Source organism: Oncorhynchus mykiss, chromosome 15 (genome assembly GCF_013265735.2).
Source record: "Oncorhynchus mykiss isolate Arlee chromosome 15, USDA_OmykA_1.1, whole genome shotgun sequence".
Taxonomy (NCBI): Eukaryota; Metazoa; Chordata; class Actinopteri; order Salmoniformes; family Salmonidae; genus Oncorhynchus; species Oncorhynchus mykiss.
Genome location: NC_048579.1, coordinates 35,346,077 through 35,363,698, shown reverse-complemented (window position 1 = coordinate 35,363,698; position 17,622 = coordinate 35,346,077). Strand labels below are relative to the sequence as shown.

General features: G+C 42.5%; 1 protein-coding gene across 2 annotated transcripts in view; it reads right to left on the bottom strand.

Moving 5' to 3' along the window:
- Window positions 1–2,359: 2,359 nt before the first annotated feature.
- The window catches only part of LOC110490018 (cadherin-18), a 368,917-nt gene continuing 353,654 nt past the window's right edge, over window positions 2,360–17,622 (bottom strand). For both annotated transcript variants that reach the window (XM_021563094.2, XM_021563095.2), the window contains 2 exons: window positions 6,999–7,253; window positions 2,360–3,836 (listed from right to left, as the gene is read on the bottom strand). In XM_021563094.2, the coding sequence (XP_021418769.2) occupies window positions 3,304–3,836; window positions 6,999–7,253 (788 nt within the window). In that variant the 3' untranslated portion in view covers window positions 2,360–3,303. The remainder of the gene's footprint in view (window positions 3,837–6,998; window positions 7,254–17,622) is intronic.

Below are 17,622 nucleotides of genomic sequence, written 5' to 3'. Positions count from 1 at the left end.
AGAAAGCTGGTGCAACCTAAACCTATGGTGTGCAGAGATTTCATCACTTCAGACATCAAATGTAAAAAAAGGGTCATTTTCCATTAACTTACCCATGCACACTCATACACAATTCAATGCACAATTTGTCACCCCCTAAAAGAGACCCTTTGTTACATTACAATCCATTAAACATGCTGTTAAGATAGTTTCTTAACTACAATCTTGAAGAACTGCGCTTGCCTAAAAACCAAACATGGATGTGAGATTAGGGTAAGACATTACTTGACAACCAGTGTCATAACATGTCATAACCATGTCATAATATGTCAGAACGGCTGACATAGCTTGTCATAATATGGTTATAACATTGTCATGATCCATGTATCTACACCTGTTGTGACATATATTGCATTATTTACTGGCTGGGTATGACACCCACATAAGAGTGTCAAATTCCACATTTACTCAAATGTGTTTTTTCCCTGGCAATAAGTATTTTGCTGTTGTAATGAATTCTTTACAGTCATGCTTTTTATTCAACATATTTTAAATAACTTAAAGAAAATACACTTTATGACAATGTCAAGAAGCATTATGACCCTAATAATCATATAAGCCAGATAGACCTATCACGTACATGCCCTTACATCAGTCATCAGTCAAAAAGAGGGTGTCTTGTCATGGTCCTGAAATCTTCTCCTGCATTCATCCCAGTCATCAGCAACAGAGCTTTGGGGTGCACAATTATAACAATAATTTAACATGGTAAGTTTCAGAAAATGTCATATAACATACACTTACCGTTGACAAGTAGACTATGGTGTAATGGAATGTTTTGTGTGGTCGGGTTTGTGGGTTTTGACAATCTTATGTAGGTGTCATAACCGGCCATAAAATAACGCAATACATGTCACAACAGGTCTTAATATACTGTATGTGTCATGACCCTATTATGACCCTATTATGGCCCTATTATGACAGGTTATGACAAGTTATGTCAGCGGTTATGACATTCTGATATGCTATGACTGTGTCATAACGTGTTATGACACTGGGTGTCAAGTAAAGTGTTACTGAGACTAGTTATGCCAGTCAAGTATGAAAAATATCCCCTCGTGAAAACTACATGACTGTTCTTTTCTCTACTGGATTTATTCTCGACACTGTATGTAAAGAACACACACACACACACACACACACACACACACACACACACACACACACACACTACAGTGTACTGTTTATACATCACACAGCACATTGCCTTCTGGGTCAAATGTATTGCATTCTGTTTAAATGCATTTTTTTATTACACATTTATAAATGTGTTGATTGCGCAATTACATCCATTAGAGCTGGCAAGTGATTTCCTTTCCCCCCCGGTGAGACTGGAACCCATTGACTCTGACATAATCAGGGGGACAGGGAATCAAATTTGAGGTGGATCCAATGCACAGATGCACATACATGAAGACATGCAAAGACACACACGTGCACACTCATAATGATACTCTCTGCTCCATCTTCCCATGCTGGATTAAAATCCTTTCAGTTCTCATCTCTGCCCCAAACCAAGCCCCAGTAACTCAGAGCTTTTATCCATATCCCAAACGTTTTAACACGGATGTGACTCACTTCTCTCTCTTTTATACTCTACCTGTGAATCTGGGAGAAGAAGGAAAATAGACTAAAGAAACAGAGAAAGCAAGTGAAAGAGAGAGAAAGAGAGAGAGATGGAAAGAGAGAGAGCGAGATGGAGGGGGAAAAGAGACTAAGGGAGTGATAGAGATAGCAAAATACAGAGAGAGAGCTTGAGAAAAATGAAAGAATGAGAGAGAAAGCAGAGGGACTGAAATATTAATCAGTCTCTCATCCCTTCATCCAGTGTCTCAGTAGCAGCCATGCAGGTCCAGGAGGAACTTATGACAGACAGACCATAGGAGACTGATCGCTGGCTAGGTTCAAGGCTTATGTTGAAAGGGGCAGTGCTGCCAAAAAACTTGATTTTCCTTTTCTTTTAAATGATGTTTACACACTATGAGGTTGAAACAACACTCTGAAATTGTGAAAATTATGATAATAACCTTTGTGTGTAAGAGCTGTTTGAATAAAAAGTCTGGAATTTCAGCCTGTTTCTGGTGGGATGGGAGTTTTTGGCCCAGATCATGACATCACAATCTGATCTCGTTATTCTGACCAATGACCAGTCATCATTTATTTGCAAATGTACCCTCCTCTAGAGTCTAAAAGACCTATCTACCAATCTGGGCTTTGTATGTAAATATACTGTACTTCAATTTGTATCAACACGCCCAAACAATCAGACTGAGCATTTAAATGCAAAAACGAGGCTCAGGGAAATAAATTATTAAACATATCTTTTGAGTTATTTTCATGAAAGAAGCACACTCAGTAAAAAGCCTGCATATGTTCATCCCAAATGGCACTATATTCCCTATATAGTGCACTATTTTTAACCAGGCCCCAAAGGGCTCTGGCCAAAAGTAGTGTACTAGGCCTAGGGAATAGGGTGCCATTTGGGACGAATGTTCAAGGTCTATAGGGACCGTGTTTTATAGACCATGATAAACAAATGCAATATCCTTGATTCCCCTCTGATGTCATTTTTCAGAATAGTATTTTATTTTCTTAACACGAATGTCATGACTCTCTAACGCAAGGTACCTTTATCTTATCGAGGCAGACAGTTGTACATACTGGTATAAAATTAAAAGCCCAGTTATTGGCACTTTTGCAATCAACATCCATTTTAAGAAGAATTGTAGCTATCTATGTTGTAAAATGGATTAAGAAAGCCTTAGTGCCAATTGAATTGCTTTTGTGTGGTGTCACACATGACCAGGTGTAATGATTGTTTAGAATAGATAAACCTGAAAGTGAAAGTGATGGTTCAATATAACTTTTCTTGTGCTTTAAACGCGTAAATCTTTGCATGATGATGTCTGTTCTAAGATAACCTTTAATCTTCAGAATAAAAGTTGACACTCCGTTTCACATATATCCACTCATATGGAATTAAGGACTTTATTGAGCAATAAAAAATATACAACAGGAAAAATATTTTCCTTTTTCCGAAATCCTTAACATTGTTCCACCCCAAAATCAATCCATCCGCATATTAGACCCATGTTCCAAATGGAAAACTGAAAAAAGGGGCAGTCTGCAATTCAACAGTAAAAGTAGATCAGCTGGAACGAGTTCAAAAGCATTTCTATTTTATCGTTTTGAAACAAGTCGAGGAGGAGGACTGAGAGAGAGAAAGGTTTTGGTTTTACAGACAGTGTGACCAACGTTGACAGGCTAGGTCGCCACGGTCACCGCAACTGCCACATCTGACTCTGCTACATCCGTATCCTCCACGTAGAGTTCTGCCAGTTTCTGAAACTCAGGCCCCCAGTCATCCAGGTAGTTATAATCCTGTTCTGAGTGTGTTCCCGGGGAGTCCAGAGAGCTGATGGAACCTGTCGGAGACATTTGACCCTCATATGCGTAGGTCTGGAGGGAGTCATATGGAGGACCGCTAGTGTCCATGTCTGCCTCCACCAGTCTTTGTTTAATAAACTCCTGCACATCCACCTGGTTCAGCTCCGGGGGACTGTGGCAGCCTCGGTTTTGCCCGCGTTGTCGGGCCGCCTCCGGCCGGATGTCCCGTCTGAACTTTAGCTCCTCAGCGGCGGCGGGGTTCCGTAGGGTGATGATGTCGAAGGCCTCAGTGTCCTCCTCGCCGCCCCCCTCATCGTCGTATGTTACCACATTCTCGCGGACGTCCTCCTCGGAGATGACGAGGGGCTCCTTCTTGCTCCGCCGCAGGGTGATGAACAGAACCACGATCGCTGGAGGAAGACAAGGAGAGACGTCGTCTCAACATCAATAGTAATAGAGACAACGCCAACAACAAAGCGGTAAAGAGAACTCTGATTGCTGCAGAAGAAAGTGACAAGCAAAAACACCACGCCAACAACAACAGTAATGGAAACAACAACAGTAATGGAAACAACCACAAAATGGTTGGCTTCACAACACCACATCTTATCAGTAGAGGTTCACTACACTATCCAAGTCTGATGGCAATGCTAATGCCACGCTCTGCATGCGGTGTCACTATGTTGGTTATTAATTCAGAATAAATGAACATGTTATGGGTCGTAAACAGTTACAAAAATTAAAGCTTTGTTTCCTGCTCAAATTGCATCCTACTCCCTATATAGTGCAGTACTTTTAACCAGGGCCCATAGGGCTCTGGTCAAAAGTTGGGCACTATAAAGGGAATAGGGTGGCATTTTGGATTCAGATACTTACTGTATAGTTAAAGTACCTCAGTCAATATCATAAAATGGAGTGGAGATGGTGTTGTTGTTATTCTATTTTGGCTGAGCGTTCCTGTTAAATCTGTTCCAGAGATGCACAGTCTATAATGAGAAGATTCTCATAGCAGATTGCATTGAGAGCATTATTACGGCTAATACTAGTGACGGCTAATGGGTATTATTGATTTACACTCTGCAACACGCATCTAGCTCCTGTGCCCTGATGAAGAATCCGGAATGAATATGCATTATTATCAAAAATGGTGAATGTTTCAGAGCCTACTTTCCAAATGGCAGCCTTTTGACCGGGGCCCATAGAGTTCTAGTCAAATGTAGTGCACTATGTAGGGAATAAGGAATAGTGTCCTTCAAATTAACCTTGTTACCCCTATAACAGCAGTGATGTGTGTAGCTAGGCTACATCCACAACATCTCATGATGATGTGCATAATAGTGTATCTTACTCGCAAATGAACTCGAGGAGAATACTTCATTTGCTGAAGTAGAACTGCTGTATCAGGAACTTGTACTGGAGTTAATGGGGTTATGGTTTCTGCATTAATAATGATGTTAATAAAACGGTCATTCAGTGAAATGACCAAGCAGGTGAACTCTCTCTCAATTGGCTCTATAAAACAGAGCTCTATTGACTAGAACCAATATGGCTCTGGTCAAAAGCAGTGCACTATAGTGTGAAAGAAATAGGGTGCCATTTGGGATGCAGGCACAGTATAAAATCAGTAAAATGACATCATCCTGCTGCATTGGCAGACCAATAGAGTTCTCCTTTCCATCCCTGTGAAACAGTCACGCTGAGAGCATCAAAAGGGGAAATCTTTGTCTCACAACACTATTTAACTTATCCTACAGCTGTTAATAGCTATTAACTATTTAACACCAGACACATATATGGCGGCTAGTTAGCAGCCTACCAGTGTCAATGTTTTAGGCACCCTATTTCAGGATGACACATTTTAACACATGCAAAGTGAGAGCTTTCTCATCTCTGATGAATTAGCACTGTTGTCTTTGTGTGTGTGTGTGTGTGTGTGTGTGTGTGTGTGTGTGTGTGTGTGTGTGTGTGTGTGGTGTTCCCCTGCTAAAAAGATTCCCACCCTGTTGTGTTTCTATAGCATCTATACATCACCCTCTCTTCCTTCCTTTTTCTGTCTTTTTACCACTCTCTTTTTCTGTCCCTCTGTCTGTCTGTCTCTCTCACGCCCGTGTTCAGGCATGAAACAGCTTTGTCTCACACTAACACTCCCTTCCCCAGCTAATCTCCATCTTCCTCGACTAGCCAAAGTAACTCGATAAGCCTTCTCTCTCTATCACTCTCCCTGTCACTTTCTCTGTCCCTCCCTCCATCAATCTCTCTCCTGCTGATGATTAGTCATGCAGGTGCAGTCTCTCGCTCATGCATTCACTCCAAACAGCGATGATGGCCTTTAGTTGCTGTGAGCCTCAGACTCTGGCAATGCCGTGCTGAGACTGCTGATATGAATATGCATCACCTTCACGCACCGATGTCCACGGACAATCAAGGGAGAAGGGGTGAGTGGGAGATGGAAGATTCTGTTAATTATACACGCTCTCTCCCCTGTCCTACTGCTGTTCAGTTTGGTAGAGAGACTCTGTTGGTATTTGGCAGTGGTGGTAATGTTGTAACCCTTTTGCTAAAAAGGAAAAGTTGTTAGTTGTTTTCTGTGGGAACTTTGATGAATTATATTTGATATCTTATTATAAAGCATTTACTATACAACACATTCATTTAAAGCTGGAATCCTTAAATGGGAATTTTTTCATTAGTCCGGTGTTGATACAGTCGTTGATACATGTTTTGCATGTCACCAGTCAAGTTTGGAAAATATTTGACTTTCAGTTCCCCTTTAATGGTGAAATGTCCACCTCCTTTACAATAATCCACAACAAAGAAGTTACTGCCCTTCATTTTATTTTTACTCTTACATCATTGCACACGCAAACAGCATAATATGAACTGCACATTTTCTCACCACGTTGGCCAACGCTTCTCACCTCCCTTTAGTTTACAAAACAAAAATAATAGCAACATCTGTGGGAAGGAGAGTGGCGCTGTTTTCCCTACTGCGGATTCTATCTTTAACTTAAATAGTGTGTTTAGTGTGTCCTAAAGTAGTAAATACAGAGCAGCGAAACATTTATGGATTGTTTTAACACAGCTCTATCCCTCTTTATACAACCTTCTCTTAAGTCTCCTTGTCCTTACCTTTACCTTCTTCTATTCTCCTCTCAGTCCATCTTTCTTCACACATCCATCTACCCATCTGGCCCAAATCTCACTCACTCTCTGTTCTCTACGTCTCCATCATCCTGACCTTCTCCCTGTCCTCCCTCATTCTACAACCCACCTGTGTCCTTCCTCACCCCTCCATTCATCCCTTTTAAAGTATCCACCCCCTCCTGCTGCTCTCCTCCATACCCTTCACCATGCCTCTAGGCATTCTAACGCCCGTACCCTCCACCACCATGCCCCTCAGACAAGATGACCCCCAGGTGTTCCACTACCATGCCCTAAGGCATGATGCCCCCAAGGCATGCACCCATCCTCACCAATATGCCCTTTAGGTGTGATGCCAACCAGGCGGCCCATACCCTCCACCATGCCCCTAGACTTGCTGTTACCCAGGCTCGGACCCAGTCAACACCTACCCAGCAGGATGACGATGCACAGCAGGATGGCGATCAGGGCCCCCGTGCTGAGGCCTGCCGAGGAGAGGAGTCCCCTCTCATCCTGGCACGTCTGCACCCTCCCGTTGCGCTGGCACGGGCACACCCGCAGGGTCAGTGTGCTAGTGCCACTCAGCGCTGGCTCCCCACCGTCCCACACCACTATGGGGAGCTCGTATAGCTCCTGGACGAGCCGACTGAACTGCCTCCGCCGTGTGATGATGCTCGCTGTGTTGTCTGAAAATGGAGAGAGAGAGAGAGAGAGAGAGAGAGAGAGAACGAAAGAGAATGCATTCATTAGCGCAAATTAGCCATGTTGGCGGAGAGCAGAGGACACATTCAGGAATAGTAGCTTCCCAGGCCACACTTCCCATTAGGGGGGATTCTGTCTAGAGCGCTCCACTCGAACCCGCTCCCACAGATGGGTTTTTAATGGAGATATTGAGCAAATGCACTTTCACTTTGAAATACAAATGCTTCCATTCCAGGATATACACATACAGGCTTCATCTCTCAAGCTGGTAAATGTTTCTCTTTGCATCTGTTGTCTTGATCTCTGTTTGTTTTTTAGTTTTTTTTCCCCAGAGGTAGTTCTTAACAAATCAAATCAGAATGTACTGGTTGCGTACACAGTTTAGCAGGTGTTATAGCGGTGCAGCGGTATGCTTATGTTGCTATCACCTATCAATGTAGTCAAATGTCAAGCAAATAAAATGTTTTTTTGTTGTTTTTTTATTTTACACAAGATAAACTATGAATGTCCACCAGTATACAGTTGAAGTCAAAGGTTCACATACACTTAGGTTGGAGTCATTAAAACTTGTTTTTCAATCACTCCACAAATGTATTGTTATTAACAAACTATAGTTTTTGGCAAGTCGGTTAGGACATCTACTTTGTGCATGACACAAGTCATTTTTCCAACAATTGTTTACAGACAGATTATTTCACATATAATTCACTGTATCACAATTCCAGTGGGTCAGAAGTTTACATACGCTTAGTTGACTGTGCCTTTAAACAGCTTGAAAAATTCCAGAAAATGATGTCATGGCTATAGAAGCTTCTGATAGGCTAATTGACATCATTTGAGTCAATTGGAGGTGTACCTGTGGATGTATTTCAAGGCCTACCTTCAAACTTAGTGTCTCTTTGCTTAACTTCATGGGAAAATCAAAAGAAATCAGCCAAGTCCATGATAAGCTCCTACATTTTGTTGATGTTGAGGGAGAGGTTATTTTCCTATTACCACTCTGTCAAGGCCTCTATCCTCCTCTCTGTAGGCTGTCTCGTCGTTGTTGGTAATCAGGCCTACCACTGTCGTAAGCAACCTTGTTGGTTGAGTTGGAGTCGTGCATGGCCATGCAGTAATGGGCGAACATGGAGTACAGGAAGGGGCTGAGCACACACCCCTGGGGGGTCCTATTGTTGAGGATCAGCTGGGCGGAAGTGTTGATGCCTACCCTTAACCTGAGGTCGACCCGTCAGGGAATCTAGGATCCAGTTGCAAAGGGAAGTGTTCATACCCAAGGTCCTGAGCTTAGTGACAAGCTTGGAGGGCAATATGGTGTTAAAACCTGAGCTGTAATCGACGCAACGGTTAACACGCTTGAAGGTTTTACTCACGTTAGCTACAGTGATCGGGAGCCCGCAGTACTCATGAGCAGCGGGGGCGCGCGTTGACGGCTCCGTGTTGCTTTTCTCAAAGCGGGTGAAAAAGGTGTTTAGCTTGTCTGGGAGAGAGGCGTCAGTGTCTCGGACTTGGCTGGTTTAGCCTTTATAATCTGCGATTTTCTGAGGTCCCTGCCTAATGCATCTCATGTCTTAGCCGTTGAATTGCGACCCTGTACTGTCTTTTCTTTCTCTGAGTCATTACAATAAATCAAGCAGCAGCAAATGAGCAGTTCACCTTCAACATCCATGAGGCCACTCTACTAAAAAAGATGAGAGAGGAAAAAGGGAAATAAATGGAGGTAATCCAGTGGATGTTGTGAGAGGCACTGGTTGCGTCCCAAACGGCACCCTATTCCATATTTAGTGCTCTACATTTTTCCAGGGCCCATAGGGCGCAAGGTTTTAAACTAGCTCTTCACTGTAAAAACCTGTCCTCCACAGACAACACTGTAGTGTAAAGTAGTAAATACCAAATTAGTGCTACCGAGGCCTCCACCAGCTCCCACTCCAACCTCCAAGAAACTGGGAGAGACCAAAGAACGAAGGTAGGAGAGAAGGAAGGAGAGAGATGTTTACTATTCATTATCATTGCTTTCATATCTGAAGCCCAGATCCATTGTAATATAGACTATATTATAGCATTCTGGTGTGGAATAGAGAGGGCAAGACTGTCTGTCTCTGTGTCAACTATGACATGGCAATATCATATTAGAGTTGGGGCTGTGGGCAAGGCCATCATAGTCATCATTTACATCACATTTAACTCTGTCGTCTCTCTGAAGTGTGTGTGTGTGTGTGTGCGTTTGTGTGTGTGTGTGAGAGAGAGAGAGAGAGAGAGAGAGAGAGAGCAGAGACAGGTTGCGAGCACTCTAGCACGTCATACCATACGTGCCACAAAGAGACCAGAAAGGGATTCTGTGCTCTGTCTGTGTAACCAGACAAAAATATGCATTTTTAAATAATTTCACATTTATTAAAATAAACCTTGTTTAGTATTATACAGCATATCCTGAATAGCTGCAATGTAAATTAAACAATAATGAGGGTTCCAATGACTACCAATCATATAGGAAGACCTACAGGTATATAGCTATAGCTACAACTAGACACTGAGTGTACAAAACATTAGGAACACCTGCTCTTTCCATGACATAGACTGACCAGGTGATTCCAGGTGAAAGATATGATCCCTTATTGATGTCACCTGCTAAATCCACTTCAAGCAGTGTAGCTGAATTGGAGGAGACAGGTAAAAAACAAACATTTAAGCCTGAAGACAATTGAGACATGGATTGTGTATGTTTTCCATTCAGAGTTTGAATGGGCAAGACAAAAGATGAACGGGGTATGGTAGTAGGTGTCAGGCGTACCGATTTGAGTGTTTTAAGAGCTGCAACACTGCTGGGTTTTTCACGCTCAACAGTTTCCCATGTGGATCAAGAATGGTCCACCACCCAAAGGACATCCAGCCAACTTGACACAACTGTGGGATGCATTGTAGTCAACATGGACCAGCATCCCTGTGGAAAGCTTTCGACACCGTGTAGTCCATGCCCAACTAATTGAGGCTGTTCTGAGGAGCAAAAGGGGGTGCAACTCAATATTAGGTAGATATTCGTAAGGTTTTGTACTCTCAGTAGCTAGGACTATTGACTGTGAATTAAGGTTGGTTCTACGGAAGCAGCTTCATTTTTCATATGCTAGGCTCCCCATTATATAACAGGGCACCGCTGGGAGTGTGTGAGTATTTTTGTGTGTGTGTTTTTGTTTCTATGTCAGTGTGTGTGTGTGTGTTTGTTTCTTTGTGTTTTTTGAGGATGCAAGACTACTGTGTACCTTTGGGGATCCCCCCAGCCCTGGGATAGTTAAGCACAAGTTCAAACAACTCACTGGCTTCATTTTTACATCAGAGACAATTCCTCTGCTAGATCTTTACCAAACAAACAGATAGAGACATCACTTTTTTTGTGTAAAGTTATCAATTAATAGAGTTGAGAGGCTTTGCAGTTGTTGTTTGTTTTTTTTTTGGGGGGGGGGGGGGGGGGGGGGGGGTAGTGATGAGCACCAGATAAACAGATTCCTGAAATTTGGAATCCCTCTACATTCTGAAATGTCAAGTGTGTGCTCTGGGGCTTTCTTTCAACATTGATGAAACACGCATCAACTGGCAGCTTTCTCACTAGTAGCTAGAATTAGTACTGTAATCAAATCACATTTGATTTATTGGTCACATACTTAGAGAATGTTATTGTGAGTGTAGTGAAATGCTGGTGTTCCTAGCTCCAACAGTGTAGTAATATCTAACAATACACAACAATGCACACACATCAAAGTACAGAATTAAGAAATATTAGGACAATTAATGTCAGAGTATAAATAAATAAATAATAATATTTATACACACACACACACACACACACACACACACACACACACACACACACACACACACACACACACACACACACACGTAGCCATCCAAAAGTTTGGGATCATTTAGAAATGTCCTTGTTTTTTAAAGAGCACATTTTTTGGTCCATTAAAATAACATAAAATGTATCAGAAATACAGTGTAGACATTATTAATGTTGTAAATGACTATTGTAGCTGGAAACTGCAGATTTTTTAAATGGAATATCTACATAGGAGTACAGAGGCCCATTATCAACAACCATCACTCCTGTGTTCCAATGGAACGTTGTGTTAGCTAATCCAAGTTTATCATTTTAAAAGGCTAATTGATCATTAGAAAACCCTTTTTCAATTATGTTAGCACAACTGAAAACTGTAGTGCTGATTTAAAAAAGCAAAAAAAACGACCAAAACAAAACTGGACCGGCACAGACCGGTTGAGTATCTGGAGCATCGGTATTTGTGGGTTTGATTACAGGCTCAAAATGGCTAGAAACAAAGACCTTTCTTCTGAAACTCATCAGTCTATTCTTGTTCTGAGAAATGAAGGTTATTCCATGCGAGAAATTGCCAAGAAACTGAAGATCACTGAACAGCGCAAACTGAAAGGTGAAGATATGTTGAGTGGGGAAACTGTTTTTTCCACCCGATTTGACCAAGTTATCACCTCTAAAATGTAAATAAAACACTATAAAGAGTTTATATAATTTCTTATAACATACCCATTTGTGTCGAATTTGAATTGGGGTTTTAGGACGACACTAAAGTTGTCTTCACAAGTAAACTGCAGCTGTCATGGCTTTTGAGAGTCATGTTGGCTCACAGTGATGACCTGACAAATTAACTATTGATTGAATTAACCATTGATGAAGTTGTAACATCAACTCACCTCTGTACTCTCACTCCATCATATACATGAACACCTGCTCTTTCCAAGAAATATGCAATAGCATTATGTTGGATTACATGGAAATGATATCCACATTTGTGAGTCCATTTCCTTGGCACTATCTTAATGAATGATGTTGCATGAACAAAACAACAGCTACACACTGCTTATGAGGAGGTGAAGGCAGGGAGGGGCCTGAGGGATGTGGCTCACGGCTCCTGTCAGTACCTGTTTACAGGGTAGCCGATGGTCCAAAAACATTACACATAGTTCATAACTAATTGCAGTTTAGTGACATGCTGTCTTTTAGGGACTCCAGTTCAATTTCTTCACCTGTGAACAATCAGGAGCAGCAAGAGAGGCGTGCAGGAATGCTGCGTCTCAATTTTGGTTAGAGCATGTCATTTGCGAACAAGTTTAATAGATGGCACACGTAAGAATTTAGGACATGCGTTATTGACATGCGTAATTGAGATTTCACAATTATTGAACACACACCTCCCGTGAGAAGGTTGGCACAGCAAGAGTATTTCAACATTTGAACATAACAAACGTGAGAGCAAAAAAATGAATGTGCTTTGTCAGCAAGTGACGGGTTTGCTTGTGTAAATGCACAGTTTGGCGCAGTGGTATTCTTTTTAAGTTTCTGCACATCAAAGTCTTATGTGATTAATTATTGATGACCACATTGCTATTATTACCCTACTCATGAAAAATGTGTTTAATATTAGCCATAATAATATTAAAACGAATGATCATTTAAATGAAAATCACGAATAATGAAGGTTTCATACAAGTGTATATCGTTAAGCATGTTTTTAATCTGAGAAGCGCTACCCCTGGTGGAAAGACTCTGTACAGCACATAATGATTTGCATAATGCATCCCGCAATGTAACGTACAGTGTCAGAGGGGTCCGTTTTTTTATATTTTCTTGAATAATATTGGTCCATTTCCATGGCAATCAACGCTTTAAAATAAGCGTGTTCTACACTCCGTATTTTGATGCCAACACTGTCGTTACAGTCTTATTAGTTTTCATTGCAAAATGTGTACGGAACACTGTTAGGGACCACTACCCACCTTTTGTAGAAAAATGCAATTAAGAATATGGAGCATTACTTTTTCACAGCGACCGGCGATCAGAGTTTACCCCCCTATTTTTTTTTATTACCTTTTACCTCTACAGCACTGCTAACCCTGGTTTAATAGTCAAAAGACAAATCGCGTTTTTCTTTCTTCCCCCTAACACTACACAGCTGATTCCAATCATCAAAGCCTGATGATTAGTTGATTGTGTAGAGCTAGGGCAAAAAAAGTAAACATGCACCCCTTGGGGTCCTGAGACCCGAGTTTGGGAAACCCTAGCAAAGTCAATGGATCATGGCATGAATACACCCAATGCTATGACAGATAATTAGGTCTCAAATGTTTAATCGAAATAGAGCACCACAGCAACTTGCTGTATGAATGACACGTCGCTTATTAAAATTCCCAAATATCAACGGCGTGACAGCGCCGCCTTTTAGCGGGCTAATTAGCTTGGAATAATAAAAACTCTTCTGTATGCCCTCAAAGATGCCTTCACAAATCGATTGATCTATTAATATAACTAGGTTGTTTAGAGAACATAGCCTTCTAGTTAATTAACAATAAAGAAAAGCAAATGTCATCGCACTGATGTGGCACAGAAAACTGGTGTAACGTCTGCTTCCAACTCACACTCTCGAACACGTAGATCCACTGAACGTAGCTCGCTCTCCAGATCCCAATCACCTGCATTCTGATCACCTGTATGTCATTATCACACACTATTTAGTTCAGTTCTTTGCACCCCATCATTGTGAGGTATTGTTTGTTTTGTGAAATGCTTCTATTCAGAGCACTGGGTTTCCCTTATTGTAATCTTCCCGGGTATGATAGTTTTGGCCTGCCTCACTAACTACGCCTTTTGCCTATTCCCTGCCTGTACTTTAGATTTCCTGTTATCAACCTATTGCCTGATCTCCTGGACGATGTTCTTAATAGCCTTTTCGCTGCCTGTACTGTTGCCTTTTGAGACCCCCTGTGTATGACCTTCTGCCTGCCCCTGGACCCAGCTACCGGCCTCCTCCTGTGGTCCTTCACAAATAAACACCTGCTGTGCCCTGCGCTTGAAACCAGCTCTCTGTCGTGATCATTACAACTGGGATCAGAGGGATGTAATGTTTAATAATTGTAAAGTTAGCATCAGGAAGGCGTGTCTGTTTCTTGTTTTTTGACCAGCCTTATTCAAGGCCAATCCTGGATACTGCATCTCCCGATTGCAATGTGAATTGCATTGTGTGCATCACACTGTTGAGATATATGTCTCCTTCTCATAGACATTGTTCATTAAATGTTGCTACATAAATCACAACATAAAACATGTATTTTGAGGGGGGGGTTTAAACCTTGAAACAGAGCGATATATCTTTCATTCCGAGAAGCACAGAAAATTGCAGCAATGGAATTCAAATGTTTTCTAATAGCTTTAGAGATTCAGGAGAGACGGGGTTGTAGCCAGCCAGGATAAATGGGCCTCCAAAGTATCCATAATGCTTTAATGGTTGTTTTAAAACTCACAACGTGCAGTCAGCAGAAATGAGAGAGCACATACCACGCTTAACAAAAGCACCATTCAGAAGGTATCACTTTGCCAGTGTGTTTTCTTTAACCTAGTTTTTATGGCTATCAGTGTAAAAGCTTATGCGGCAGTACAATTTATTTATAGAGCATAGACACATTGACTGCATCTCAAATGACACCCTATTCTCTATGTAATGCACTACTTTTGATCAGGGCCCATAGGGTTCTGGTTAAAAGTAGTGAACTATATTGGGAAAATAGGGACACAGACATGTTGTCTCTTCTGTGAGGACCCAATTTGAACATAACTGGGATCAAAATCAAACCACATATCACATACACTGTACACATACTGAGCAGATGTTATTGCAGGTGTAGTAAAATGCTTGTGTTTCTAGCTCCAACAGTGCAGTAATATCGTCTTACTCACGTCGGCAACGAAGAACGAGAGCTCACAGTCCTTGGGGTCGGCCACTGTCGGTGGCTCTGTGTTATCCTCAAAGCGGGCGAAGGTGTTTAGCTTGACCAGAAGAAAGAAATCGATGTACTGCTTTTCCCTTTTGTAATCCGTGATTGTCCATGCCACATACCGTATGTCTCGTGTCGAAGCCATTGAATTGCGACTATACTTCTCTTTACCTGTTTGATTGCCTTACGGAGGGCATAACTGCACTATTTGTATTCAACCATATATCCAAGCACCTTGTCGTGGTTAAATGCTGTGGTTCGCGCAATTCCTGCCATCTATCCACGTTTTTGGATTTGTGTAGGTTTTTGACTTGGGTAGGTTTTAATAGTCACAGTGGTAACAACATCCCCTATACACTTCCTGATGAACTCAGTCACCGTGTCAGTGTATATGTCCATGTTATTCTCAGAGGAAACCTGGAACATATCCCAGTCCGTGTGATCAAAACAGTCTTGTAGCATGAGTTCCGATTGGTCAGACCAGTGTTGAATAGATCTTAGCCCGGGTGATCTTAGCACGTGTACTTCCTGTTTGAGTTTCTGCCTATATGATGGGAGGAGCAGAATGGAGTCCTGAACGGATTTGTTGAAAGGAGGGCGGGGAGTGCCTTGTAGCCATCCCGGAAGGGAGAGTAACAATGGTCGAGAGTTTTTGAAGCACGAGTACTATAAGCAATGAGTTGATAGAACTTCAGTATGTTTTTCCTCAGATTTGCTTTGTGAAAATCCCCAGCTAAAATAAATGTGGCTTCCAGTTGTCCAGTGTAGTAGTTCCTTGATGGCCGTCGTGGTATCGACTTGAATGGGAATATACACGGCTGTGACTATAACCAAAGAAAATGATCTTGGGGGGTAAAACGGTCGGCATTTGATTGTGAGGTATTCTAGGTCGGGTGAACAAAATAACTTAAGTTCCTGTACGTTATCACAATCACACCCTGAGTCATTAAAACAACATGACACATACACCTCAGCCTTTCTTCTTCCCAGAGAGTTCTTTATTCCCGTCTGGGCAATGTTGGCTGTATGGATGGGGATGGTATATCCGGAGAGAGCCTTGATTCCGTGAAAACAGAGAACGTTACAGTCCCTGATGTCTCTATGGAAGGAGATCTTTGCCCTGTGCTCATCTACTTTATTGTCTAGGGACTGAACATTAGCAGAGCATCAGCTGTTCCTGGACGACAGTGTGATCACACTCTCCATAGCCAATGTGAATAAGACCTTTAAACAGATCAACATTGAAAAGGCCGCAGGGCCAGATGGATTACCAGGACGTGTACTCTGAGCAGGCGCTGACAAACTGGCAAGTGTCTGCACAGACATTTTTAACCTGTCCCTGACCGAGTCTGTAATACCAGCATGTTTCAAGCAGACCATAGTCCCTGTGCCCTAGACCCACTCCAATTTGCATACCGCCCCAACTGATCCACAGATGATGCAATCTCTATTGTACTCCACAATGCCCTTTCCCACCTGGACAAAAAAGGAACACCTATGTGAGAATGCTATTCATTGACTACAGCTCAGCGTTCAACACTATAGTGCCCTCAAAGCTCATCACTAAGTTAAGGACCTTGGGACTAAACACCTCCCTCTACAACCGGATCCTGGACTTCCTGATGGGCCGCCCCCAGGTGGTAAGGGTAGGTAACAACACATCTGCCACAATGATCCTCAGTGGTGTGTGCTCAGTCCCCTCCTGTACTCCCTGGTCACCCATGACTGCATGGCCAAGCATGAGTTAAACACCATCTTTAAGTTTGCAGATGACACAACAGTGGTAGGCCTGATCACTGAGAGTGATGATACAGCCTAAGGGAGGAGGTCAGAGACATGGCCGTGTGGTGCCAGGATAACAACCTCTCCCTCAACTTGATAAAGATAAAGGAGATGATTGTGGACTACAGAAAATGGAGGACAAAGCACGCCCCATTCTCATCATTGGGGCTGTAGTGTGGCATGTTGAGAGCTTCAAGTTCCTTTGTGTCCACATCACCAACAAACTATCATGGTCCAAACACACCAAAACAGTTGTGAAGAAGGCACGACAATGCCTATTCTCCTTCAGGAGACTGAAAAGATTTGGCATGGGTCCTCAGAGCCACAAAAAAAAATATACAGCTGCGTCATCGAGAGCTGGTTCCATCACCGCCTGGTATGGCGTCTCCTCGGCATCCGACCGCAAGGCACTACAGAGGGTAGTGCGTAGGGCCAGTACAACACTGTTGCCAAGCTTCCTACCATCCAGGACCTCTATACCAGGCGGTGTCAGAGGAAAACCCCAAAAATTGCTAAAGGCTCCAGCCAACCTAGTCATAGACTGTTCTCTCTGCAACCACAGGGCAAGCGGTACCAGAGCGCCAAGTCTAGGTAAAAAAGGCTTCTTAACAGCTTCTACCCCCAAGCCATAAGACTCTCCCCACCCCATTTTACGCTGCTGCTACTCCCTGTTTATTATCCATGCAAAGTCACTTTACCTCTACCTACATGCACATATACCTCAGCTAACCGGTGCCCGTGCACATTGATTCCCGACCGGAACCCCCTGTATTT